Source organism: Stegostoma tigrinum, chromosome 6, assembly GCF_030684315.1.
Source record: "Stegostoma tigrinum isolate sSteTig4 chromosome 6, sSteTig4.hap1, whole genome shotgun sequence".
In the NCBI taxonomy this organism is placed as follows: domain Eukaryota; kingdom Metazoa; phylum Chordata; class Chondrichthyes; order Orectolobiformes; family Stegostomatidae; genus Stegostoma; species Stegostoma tigrinum.
This window is the reverse complement of record NC_081359.1, coordinates 81,512,700-81,525,707: the sequence shown is the minus strand read 5'-3', so window position 1 is coordinate 81,525,707 and position 13,008 is coordinate 81,512,700. Positions and strand designations below refer to the sequence as shown.

Sequence of the window (13,008 nt, the reverse complement as noted above, 5' to 3'; positions counted from 1 at the left end):
GTGCAGTAATGCAGTTGAGAATATCCGGAATGCTACTTGAATTCAGAAGTAGGGATGTCTTACTGTTACACGCTCTTGGTAAGATCACACCTGGAATATTGCATGCAGTTTAGCCTCCCAACCTAAGAAAGGATACACTTGCCATAGAGGCAGAGTAGCAGAGGTTCATGAGGGTTATACCAGAGATAGCACGACTGACCTACAAAGTCAGGTTGATTCAACTGACCCTGTATTCACTAGATTTTGAAGGATTGAGACGGAATCTGATTGAAACATAAAATTCTAAATGAGTTGGACAGACTACATGCAGTGAGGATGTTTTTCCTTGGTCAGGCAGTCTAGAACCAGATGATAGCACCTCAGGATATGGGATAGGCCATTGAGGACTGATATGAAGAAAATTCATTGAAAAGGGTAGCGGACTAGTGGAATTCAATGCCACAGAAGGGTGTGGAGGCCAAGTCACTATATATTCAAGGAGATAAATATATTTTTAGATATTTAAAGCATCAGGGGCTATGCATAGAAAGCGGAAATATGGCATTGGGATGCAGGGTCAGCCATGATCATATTGAATGGTGGAGCAGACTCATAGGGCTGAATAGCCTACTCCTACTCTGATGTCTCTATGCTTCTTTCCCAAAAAATCTATTCAGGATAGTCAATTGGAAATGTCTGAACGAGAGTGATAGATATTTGTTACATAAGGGTACTAAAGAATATGAAACAATGTGGATGAAGATTCAGATCAGCAACTAATGACTGAATACAAGGACAAGTTTGAAGGACTGAGTAGACAACTCCTGTCCTATTTAGTCAAGTGTTCGAACACATTCAGCGTACACAACCAAATGCAATTTGCTGCTTGTTAGTAAGTTGCTTGTTACATGCAAGGGTTCAGTGATGTACAGCACCTCAAAAATAAATTGTCACAGGTGCCCAAAGGACGGTAGCTAGTACCTTTTATTTGTTGTGGGTGGCTGAAAGATCTTTATGTCATAAATAAATATGATAGCAGTGAGCTTGCCTTATCTGAGGAATAAGTGGCAGATTTTTGACTGACCTAGAGGGAACTCATAGCATAGTTGATCCACCTCAAACACAGCCTCTTTGTCGATCTTCAGCCTTTTCATGCACTAATGATCTCAATTACATGTGTAGCTAGTGATTTAATAATAGACCTGTTGCTAAAGGGATGGCTTCCATAAGTTACAGAATTCCTTGAGCGCTGCATGGTCTTTCTTTCTGATTCTTCTCCACTGTAATACACTTACCAATAGCTGATTATAATCATGACAGAACATACAACCATTTTCAATATTTACTTCTTTGTCGGCTAGGATAATACTTCAAATCTTTCCCATCATTTAACTTATTTAAATTTAGTTCATAACATGTGTATTTGAAACTAATTACACAGCAATGGCATGTTACAGAAAGTCATTAATGATCTCACCACAGTCCTTAAGTTTTCTTTTGCTTGTCAGCAAAAAATACGCATAAATCATCTTTCAGTGTTCTATGTTAAAATTTTCCTTACTGATGACCACGTTTAGTTAAATCTGGCAGAAAAAAGCCCTGGTTCTATCATAGACTGCCATTTGAAAACAGTGAAGTCAATAGGGATAAAATTAAAGAGTGCTGGGCATTGGGCGTTGAGCACTCCTAGAAACAGGTGTGGTTAAAATCTTAGATCAAGAAAAATATGCCCAAAGTCTTTAAAATCTGGCATGCAGATCATGATTCCTAATATGTCTATTACCTCTGTGTCACATTATTGCTTTCACATTTGATCCTTATCATGTAGACCCACAACAGTCTGTATAGCGATTCGAGTGCAACGCGAGCCATCTTAGGATCTTTATTCTGCAAAGAAAAAAGATTAATAAATTCATTAAGTTGTTTATCAATGTTTTAGCTTTATCAAAAATGCTCAATCTGAAAAATGTTTGTTCAGTTACTTGTGTTTATGGCTGAGCACTATGTTGAATGGGCAATTTATCCGTGAGTGAGAAGACTATCAATGACAGATGCATGGGAACACAACCAAGTGCAAGTTTCCTTCCAAGGCACACATCATCCTGACTTGTAACTATACTGTTGGTCCCACATTGTCACTATGCCAAAATCCTGGAATTCCCTATCATATGTGATAAGAGTAGATTTCTCTACACCTGTCCACTACTGCAGTTCATGAAGATAGCTTATCACCACATTCTCCAGGGGAATTTGGAACGGACAATAAATGCTGGCCCAGTCAGCAACACCCACATCTCAAGCAATCAGGTTGTCATGCATTAAATATTGTTAACGATGAATTGTATAAGCACTTTTTTGATACTTGCATTTGCTTTTTTGCCCCTTGGTTACTGCTAATTGATTATCTGACACAATAGTATGTAAAGTGGGTGAAAATATTGAGCTCTAGGATCATACAAACAGCATTGTATGGATGGCAAGCTGACATCCCGCTAAACTCAACCAAATCTAATTAACTGCTCCAAGTTTGCAGGAGAATCTAAGCCAACCAATGACAAGCATCTCCAACTGGACTCTGCATGAGAAAGAGTGTGTAGCATAAGTAGCACGGAGATTGGTTTACCGGATTTTGACTTTGACAGGATGCTTAACAAGGGAATTTGTCATAGTGGTTGCTGATCTGTCTTTTATAAAACAAACAGCAGTCCATGAGAGGGAATGAGAGACGCTAGCACTAATTAGATGAAATGATAGATGACAAGTTGATGAGGTTTACATAATTTTCCTTGAAATTAAAGTACAACTGGGGAGACAAAAGCACTGTATTAAAGTTGAAGCTTAATTAGTCAAACTACTTAACATAACTACAATCAATCATTGAGCAGAATTTCAGAACCTGAAAATCTAATTAGTTAAATAAAACAAAATAGAGATGACAGGGCTGGAGATGCGCTCCAGCTGGTGCACATGGGATCTGGTGAACACCACTGTAACCACAGCAACCACATCTGCAATAATTGCTGCAGCTTGAGGAACTTTGGCTCCAAGTTAGTAAGATGAATCCAAGTTTTGGACACTGCAATGTGTTAGGGAGGGAGTAAGTTACCTGCATGTGAGGCAGATACAGGGACTCAGAATGTAACACTGGAAAAGTATCACCCTTTGCATTTTGTTTAACAGATCTAAGGTTCCTACATCCTTGTAAATGAGTATTGGGACAGAAAAGATGAGCAAACTGATTACAGCAGAATAAAACACAGATCCGTTCAATTTGGGAGAGAAAAAAAAAACACAGAAAATATCTAGATCTGAAACGTCAACTTTTATGCTCCTAAGATGCTGCTTGGCCTGCTGTATTCATTCAGCTCCACACTTTGTTATCACGGATTCTCCAGCATCTGCAGTTCCTATTATCCCCAAATATGGATTGTATAGTTAGTTAGGGTATACTGTTCTTGGTAGTTGAGAGTGAGAGTCCTGAAGACAGTGTTGCTTGTTCATTGTCAGAGTTCAGGACATTTCCATGCGGGCATGGAAAAACCTGGAATGGGAGGAAAAGGGTCTAGTTGTTGTGGTCCACGTGGCTACTAACTCCATAGACAGGCCTAGGGAAGAGGTTTGGCTAGGGGTGTACGAACAACTAAGGTGGAGTAAATTAAAAAACAGGGCATTTATAATAAATCTCTGCCTAGGTGATCTCTACCTAGGGCCAAGGTTAAATTAAATCAGAGTATTGAATGCCTGTCTCAAAAGATTGAAGTGAAAGGAACGGATTTCAATTTATGAGGCATTAGCACCAGTAATGGGGAGAAGGAAGCTGCAACACTGAGCACTTTTAAGTGAACTACACTGGGATTGATTATGGGGAGGGTTTAGGTGAGTGGGAATTTTAAAAATGAAAGCAACAGGACAAGACAATAATGCAGGGTAATCTTACAAGTTATGATAATCAGAGTCTGACAGGAAAAGACGGATTGTAAAAACACAAAAGTGCAATATAAACAGAATCAGTGAAGGGCAAAATGGTTAAAAAAAGTTCTTTATCCAAATGTACACAGCATTTATAAACAACATACACAGACTGATGGAACAAATAAAAACAAAAAACTGGTAGCCATTACTGGAAGGTGGCTGCAAGCTAACCGAGACTGAAAATGGAATATTAAGGTACTTGACATTTTGGAAGCATATGAAGAAAGAAAAATGGAACCAGGTTTGTACTGTCAACAAAAGATGAGACCAACATAACAGTGATCTTGCCTCAGAAGTTCAAGATGTAGAATGAATTTGGTGAACTAAGAAACAGCAAAGGAAAGAACTCAGAGTGGGTGTAAATAGTTTATTGCCCCCTAAAGATAGCGAGACTGAAGTTCAACGTGTGAATCAGGAAATAATGGGGAGCATATTAAATAGATACTGCAGTACTTAATTGTTGTTTAATCTATATATATTTTGGACAAAACAATTTGGCAAAGGTAGCCTTCAGGATGAGTTCAGAGAACCAAGCAAGGATCAGGTTGTTTTTGACCCTGGTGATGTGTTTAGACAGGATTAATGAATGATCTGAGATAATGCGAACTGCAGATGCTGGAGGATCCAGGATAACAAAGTGTGGGGCTGGATGAACACAGCGGACCAAGCAGCATCTTAGGAGCACAAAAGCTGATGTTTCGGGCCTAGATCCTTCATCAGAAAAGGGGGATGGGGAGAGGATTCTGAAATAAGTAGGGAGAGGGGGGAGGTTGGCTGAAGATAGACAGAGGAGAAGATACGTGGAGAGGAGAGTATGGGTGGGGAGGTAGGGAGGGGATAGGTCAGCCCGGGGAGGACGGACAGGTCAGCCCGGGGAGGACGGACAGGTCAAGGGGGCGGGATAAGCTTAGTAGGTGGGAAATGGAGGTGCGGCTTGAGGTGGGAGGAGGGGATAGCTGAGAGGAAGAACAGGTTAGGCAGGCGGGGATGAGCTGGGCTGGTTTGGAGATGCAGTGGGGGGGAGGGGAGATTTTGAAGCTGGTGAAATCCACATTGATACCATTGGGCTGCAAGGTTCCCAAGCGGAACAGGAGTTGCTGTTCCTGCAACCTATGGGTGGCATCATTCTGGCACTGGAGGAGGCACAGGATGGGCATGTCGTCCAAGGAATGGGAGGGGGAGTTGAAATGGTTCACGACTGGGAGGTGCAGTTGTTTACTCCGAACCAAGGGTAGGTGTTCTGCAAAGCGGTCCCCAAGCCTCCGCTTGGTTTCCCCAATGTAGAGGTAGCCACACCGTGTACAGTGGTTGCAGTATGCCACATTGGCGGATGTGCAGGTGAACATCTGCTTGATGTGGAAAGTCATCTTGGAGCCTGGGATGCGGTGAGGGAGGTGGTGTGGGGGCCGGTGTAGCACTTCCTGCGGTTGCAGGGGAAAGTGCCGGGTGTGGTGGGGTCGGAGGGGAGTGTGGAGCGGACAAGGGAGTCGTGGAGAGAGTGGTCTCTCCGGAAGGCAGAGAAGGGTGGGGTTGGAAAAATGTCTTTAGTGGTGGGGTTGGATTGTAGATGGCAGATGTGTGGGAGGATGATGCGGTGTCTGGAGGTTGGTGGGGTGGCACGTGAGGACAAGGGGGATTCCCTTTTGGCGGTTATTGCAAGGGCGGGATATGAGGGATGAGGTGCGGGAAATGCGGGAGACACGGTTGAGGGCATTCTTGATCACTGTTGGCGGGGGCGGGGGGGGGGGGGGGGGGGGGGGGGGGGGGGAAGAGTAGCGGCCCTTGAAGAACGAGGACATCTGGGATGTGCGGGAGTGGAATGCCTCATCCTGGGATCAGATGCAGCGGAGGCGAAGGAATTGGGAATAGGGGATGGAATGTTTGCAGGAAGGTGGGTGTGAGGAGGTGTATTCCAGGTAGCTGTGGGAGTCGGTGGGCTTGAAATGGACTGAATGATCTGACAGGGTCAAGACTGATTACAATATGATGGAATTTCACATTCAGTTTGCAGATAAGGCACTTGTATCTGAAATAAGACAACAGAGTGAGCTGGAAAAATAGGTTAAGAGCTAAAATGACAGACAGCAGCAGACTTTAAAGAAGGTATTTCATAACACTCAAAAAATACATTTCAGTGGGAAACAGACTCTATGAGAGGGATGAAATATCTGTGGTGATAGAAGGAAGTTAGTGATGTTATCAAATTGAAATAAAAGGGTTATAATCCTGCAAAGATGAGAATGGCAAGTTTATAATGGGATACAATAAAATGGCAGAGATTTTAAACAAGAAAATTGTACTTGTCTTCACAACAGAAAATACAGTAAGCATTGCAGGATAGCAGAAAATCAAGAGGAAAAAAGCAAAGGAAGAATTTAAAATAATTACAACCATTAAATAAGTAATGCAAAAATCAAAAATGGACTGAAGGCTGTCAAGTTCGTTGAAACTGATGGCCTACATCCTAAGGTTTTAAAAGAAATGAATCCATTAATAAAGAAGTAATAGTAGGAACCTTAGAAAATCATTATGGTTTTTCACGGGAAGTTGTATTTAATATGTGAAGATGTAAAAACAGGGTGGACAAAGGGGAACGGCTAAACATATCTACTTGGATTTCCATTAGATATGATAATGCATAAGAATGCCACTGCAAAAGCTAAGAGTTCATGGAGTTGTCGGTAATATATTAAATTAACAGAAACAAATAGATCATTTTCAGGTTGGCAAACTGTGGAATGCCGCAGGAAATCAGTACTGAGGCCTCAGCAATTTACAATGCACACTAATGACTTCGACAAAGAGACAGTGCAGTGTAACTGAATTTACTCAGGTGCAAAATGACGTGGGAAGGCAAATTATGTGAAGGACATGAGTCCTTCAACAGATACAGGCTGGTTAGTCAGTAAGACAATTATAGCAGATAATGAAGTATGAAGAAAGAAAATGGGAGGTTATTCATTTTCATGAAAGAATAGAAAAGCAGAATATTACTTGAAATGAAAAGACTGCAGAAAGCTGCCATGCAAAGGATCTCTGGACATTAATTCAAAAAAGCTTGCATGTAGACGCTACAAGGAATTAGGGAAACAAATGGAATTTTGGCCTTTATTGTAAGGGAGATGGAATATAAAAGTAAGGCCTTCTTGTTATAACTGAATAGTGCTTTGTTCATACTAAACCTACAGCTGTACTCTGATTTCTAATTGATATTTTATGAGGAAGCATGTATATGAACCACATTTTTCTGTACAGTATAATAGTTTACAAAATCATTTCATGTGGCTAAAGCAGTGGTTCTATAATCACACTTATGGATAATGTACTAATTTGATTAATTCAGATTACACTACTGTAGAATTACATGGGGCAGAAGTTTTCATGCAGGTGGTTGCCCTGCCTCCTAGTTGAGGAGTCAGGAGTGACCCCACCTTCACTGGGTCATGGAGTCACGGTTAGATTTTAAGAGTTGGCAGGTTACTGAGTTCCTAATGTCATGACTTTCATTCCCAGGTAAGAAGGATACGCTGTCTCTAACAGCTTTCAGTCAATCACACATCCAGCAGCTGTCCATAACAACTGTATCAGGTTGCTAGGTCTGGAGTGGTGCCAACAAGGAAAAATGATAAATACTGGATCACAGAGTTAATCTGGAGCAGCTTTGATGGGCTGCACATGGAAGACACTGATGAGATGCGTGAGGATTCAAAATTGAGGGTGGAGGAAAGGGGTTGGGGCTATGGAGCTGTCATTATATCATGCCATATCAGAAGCATCTCATGACTGTACTTTCCCACCAAGACAGAAAATAGGAATTTCCTGTTTTGGAACTTTTAAAAGCCATATGTCAAGTACAAGACAAAATACATCCTGCAAATAACTGCACAAATCCACAAATAATTGATTAAAAACTCTTACTGACTTTGAGATTGGATAAACAATTGTTGAGGAAGATATGCCATCGAACAAGGAAGAACTGCTTCTGGCTGACACAGAGAAGGCAGGTTACCAAAGGGAACAATGCCTGTGGAACAAACAAAGGAATATACAAGCAAACATTTGACTATGTAGATACATAGAGGACAACTTTCATATTCTCAGGTATTACCCAAAGTGCTTCACAGCGAGATGCCACCAAAAACCAACAAGACGAATAACCATAGTTAGTTAATCTAATTACTAATATTGATTTAGAGATAGATGTGACACAGAACTAGTGTCATTGGTACTGTCTGGACAAATTGCACATTTCATCATATCAGCTTGTGTGTCCAACCACCTCACTCAATACTTGTGCCATTTGTACATCCTTTCCACAACAACTGCAAAGTAGACAGTCAAACAATCTCCCACCCGCAACACCCCCCAAACCCAGTTTCTAATACTTCTGTAACTTGTGGGAGTCTTCAAAGTAAATGAAAATGTACATAATTTCTGCATTCATGATTTGGACTTCCCAAATTTGTACATGCCATTAAATTTGAAGTATGGTCAATACTGATGAGGACTACAGGAAATTATAGCAGATTATTAATAGACTTGCAGAATGGCCAGGAATTTGAAAAAGTAATTTCAACACTGATAAATAAGCAGGAAAGTTGAAGACTCTGTGATAGTCAGTCAGCATCATAAGACCAGTGGACAAGAGAAGTTAATAAAACAGAATATGCTGGAAAACCTCACCATGTTTGGCAACATCTGCAGAGACAGCAAAACAGTTAACTTCTCAAGTCCAACCAGACTCTTTTTCAGATATGAATGGGTGAAGAAGTGAACAGGGTCCACCAGCATTTTCTGCTTTAATTTCAAACGTTCATCATCTGCAGTATTTTGTGACATAAGGCACATGATGCATATTTAATATTCTGTAAACTAGAGGAAGTAAATGAAAAGTGAATAATTAAACATGAAGTCATGGCACAGTAACTTGGCAAAGTGCAATGTTCCTCCTGCACCATAAAGGACATGGGTGATGACATGCACAGAAAGCATAGGAATTGCAGCTATTAGAAATCTGTGTATTGGTCTTCCTCAGTGATTGGAGTCAAAATAAATGGGTCATTTTTGGAATGGAAGGTGATGACATGGGGTACAGCAGGGCTTGGTGCGTTGAGCCAGTTATTCACAATATATATTAAAATTTGGATATCAAATGTAATGTTTCCAAGATTGCTGATGACACAATACCAGGTGGGAGCCAGAGCAGTGAGGAAGCTACAAAGGGGCTCCAGAATGATTTAGATAAATTGAGTGAACGGATAATTACATGGCAGCTGCAAAACTATTTAGATAAAAGTGAAGTTGTTTGCTTTTGTAGGAATAACAGTATGGCAGTTATTATTAAAATAATGATGGATTGAAAAATCTTGATGTACCAAGGAAGCAGAGTGTCCTTCACAACAGTCATTGAAAGCAAGAATGTAGGCGCAGCAAGCAGTTAGGAAGGTAAAAAGTATGCTGCCCTTCATTGTAGCAGGATTTGAGTACAGGAGCAAGGAAGTATTAACGCATCTGTACAGGACTTTGGTGAGACCACACCTGACTTGTGTGTGTAGCTTTGTTATCCTTACCTTATAAAAGATATACTTTTCCCAGTGGAAGTGCAGCAAACACTGATTCCTGAAATGGTAAGTATGTCATATGTGGAGAAATTGGATTTACTCTGCCTGTATTTATTGGAGTTTAGAAGAATGAGAGGGGATTTAATGAAATGTACTAAATTCTGATGGGGTTGGACAGATTTGATGCAGGGATGATGTTTATCCTAGCAAGGGGCTCTGGAACAAGAGTCCACACTCTCAGGACAAGTGTTAGGTCATTTTGGATTGAGATGAGGAGAGCACTTTTCGCACAAAGGATGGTGACTCAATGGAATTCTTGACCACAAAAGACCGTGGAGGTGAATTCACTAAGCAAACTTGAGACAGAAGTAGGTAGATTTCCAGAAGCTGAAAGTGTTAGGGTAATGGTGAGTGTGCAAGAGTATGACGTTAACACACAGCATGAGCCATGATCACATTGAGTAGTTCAGCAGCTCAACAGATTGAATTCCTGCTTCTATTACTTTCTACAGATAGAAATTTTACTTTAAGATTAAGTTTGAGTTGCGTTGAGTTTTTTTGCTCTGAGGTCCAGTGAATATTCTGGCCAATTCTTACCAAAGTTGCCATATTAATTAGCCAGTGCATTGCTATGGGTACTTTTTAACCTAATTTCCCACTGATCTTAGCTGAACAACTTGCCACTCAGCATATATCCACCAAATGACCTGCAACCCTTGTGTCTGTGCTGTCTATAAATGACACCGTGCACCTAAATGAGTACTGGCCATCTCTAAAACTGCCCTTTGGCACCATGGCGGAAGAGATCAAGAAAACTCTGCTATCTTGGTGATGGGGTGCTCCAGCGGAGAACCACTGTCTTTCTGGAGGATCAGCAGAAGAGGCTACCAACCTGCTAGCTTGAACCAAGATTGGATCAATGATGTCTCAAGGATGTGGAGAAAAGGCTAGCAGTGCTGTAAGAAGGTCGATGACTTTTTCTGCTCTGCCTGAGTAAGTGTCATACTTTTTCTCTGCTACCTCACACTCACTTTATAGCTGCAATGGACTTACCTCCCACCAATGCTCACGTTCCGCCACTTTCATAACTGCATGGAATATTTTCCCTTGCTTGCTCTCAATCCCCAACCTCTCACACTACTAACCTTGCATGTCCTCTGTGCTGTTTCCTTAATCCTTGAAACACTGCCCCACTTTCCCCCACATGCACCAGCACCAAGATCCATTGTTGTCTCACTCATTACTCCCCTTTTTGTCAGTGTACAAGACCAGAAGGTTGGTGGAGTTGTAGATAGCGTGGAGGGCTGTTGTAGGTTGCAACGGGACATTGATGAGGAGTGGAAGAGCTGGGCAAACAAGTGGCAGATGGAATTCAACCCAGAAAAGTCTGAAGTGATTCATTCTGGAAGGTCGAGTTTGAATGCAGAATACAGGGTTAATGGTAGGATTCTTGGCAGCGTGGAGGAACAGAGGGATCATCTATGTCCATAGATCCCTCAAAGTTGCGACCCAAGATGATAGGGTTGTAAAGAAGGCGTATGGTTTGTTGGTCTTCATTGACAGGGGCATTGAATTTAAGAGCTATGAGGTTATGCTGCAGCTCTATAAAACTCTGGTTAGACCACACTTGGAATATAGTATTCAGTTCTGGTCACGTCATTACAGGAAAGATGTGGACGCTTCAGAGAGGATGCAGAGGAGATTTGCCAGGATACTGCCTGAATTGGAGGGCAAGTCTTATGATGAAAGGTTGAGGGAGCTAGGGGTTGTTTCATTGAAGCGAAGAAGGATGAGAGGTGACTTGATAGAGGTGTACAAGATGATGAGAGGCATTGAGGGTGGATAGTCAGAGACGTTGTCCCAGGGTGGAAATGACTATTACGAAGGGACACAATTTTAAGGTGATTGGAGGAAAGTATAGGGGAAATGTCAGAGGTAGATTCTTAGCATAGAGAGTGGTCAGTGTTTGGAATGTGCTGCTGGTAGAGGTAGTGGAGTCAGATACTTTAAGAGATTTTTAAGCGACTCTTGGGTAGGCACATGGAGGATAGTAAAACGTAGGGTATGCAGGATAGATTGATCTTAGTAGGATAATAGGTTGACACAACATCGTGGGCCGAAGGGCCTGTACTGTTCTTTGTTTCTATGTTCACCCACAATGGGGTTAAACAAACCACATGGATGGTGATGGGATGAGAGAAGGGGGAAAACGCTCAAAATTCAGATGCTTACCGCCTACAAAGACAGAATCCATGCTCTGATAGGGAGCACTCTTGCAGGGCTGCAGGAACATCCAAGCTGGTAAGGACCAGTTTACATGCCACTGTCACTCTCCTATTAAGTATGCTGGAAGTCTCATTCATTGTACTTCACTTCTAACCATTAGCCATGATGACATGCCTCTCATGTATTGGTAGGGATAACTAGCCTCCTACTGCCTTTGCACAGAAATGCTTCCCCAGAGGGGCCTCCTGGACCTCTAGGCATGAGTGTACTGAATCTTTAGAGAAAGTAGTGCAACATACAGCCTTGCCAACAAAAAAAAAACAGACAGTCTGACCGCTGTCATGGTGAGCCAGGTCCAGCAACCATGGGCCCTGTTGGATGTGTACACAAACCTATACTCCATCGTCCCATCAATTGGTCTTCAGGAATAAATACAAGGTAACAGGAGGACAGTGAACCGTGACTCCACTCCATGGTCCTGCTCACAAGATGGCAGATCAGTGCCAAGAGGCACAAATTCAAAGAAGGAGCCACACATAGACCCCGTGGCATTTTCACTCAAGACACTGCAAAGGTGGCCTGGTCCTCCACTTCTATTGCTTGTACCTCTCTGATCCTTGGAAGCTTAAGCCAATGAGGGTCACCTTGGCTCTGGAAAGAATTCCTTTGGCATGTCTTGCCTGTTCAACAAAAGCACCACAAGGACTATAACTCCAGGGGGTCCACAGCCAAGCAGGGTCTCTCCACCACATCTATAGAGCAGAGGAGTACACTAAGACACAGAGGGAGGGAAAGGAAGAACATAGAAAAGTACAGCACAGCAACAGGCCCCTTGGCTCACCATGGCTGTGCCAATCATGATGTCATTCTAAACTAATTCCATCTGCCTTCACATGGTCTGTGCGCCTCTATTCTCAGCCTGTTCAAGTGTCTGTCTAAATGTCTCATAAATGTTGCTATCGTATCGGTTTCACAACCTTTCCAGGCAGCACATTCCAGGCACCTTCTGTGTAAGAAAACATTTTTGCATATCTCCTTTAAACTTTATCTTCTCACCTTAAACCTATGCCCCCTAGTATTTGATATTTCCCAGGGTCAGGAAAAAGACTACAGCTATCCATCCTATCCATGTCTCCCATAAATTCATACACTCCTCTTTAGTTGTTCCTGAGCCTCCAACGCTCTAGCAAAAACAATCCAAGTTCATCTAGTGATGATGGGAACTGCAGATGCTGGAGAATCCAAGATAATAAAGTGTGAAGCTGGATGA

At 42.0% G+C, this 13,008-nt stretch overlaps 1 protein-coding gene across 7 annotated transcripts in view; it reads right to left on the bottom strand.

Moving 5' to 3' along the window:
• LOC125453068 (protein furry homolog) overlaps positions 1-13,008 on the bottom strand; it is a 301,124-nt gene that overhangs the window by 191,575 nt on the left and 96,541 nt on the right. For all 7 annotated transcript variants that reach the window (XR_009445855.1, XR_009445856.1, XM_059646706.1 and 4 more), the window contains exons 11-12: positions 7,874-7,975; positions 1,763-1,866 (exon numbers count right to left, since the gene is read on the bottom strand). Coding sequence is in view for 5 of the 7 variants with exons in the window: in XM_059646706.1 (XP_059502689.1) it covers positions 1,763-1,866; positions 7,874-7,975 (206 nt within the window). In the remaining 2 variants the exon portion in view is untranslated. The remainder of the gene's footprint in view (positions 1-1,762; positions 1,867-7,873; positions 7,976-13,008) is intronic.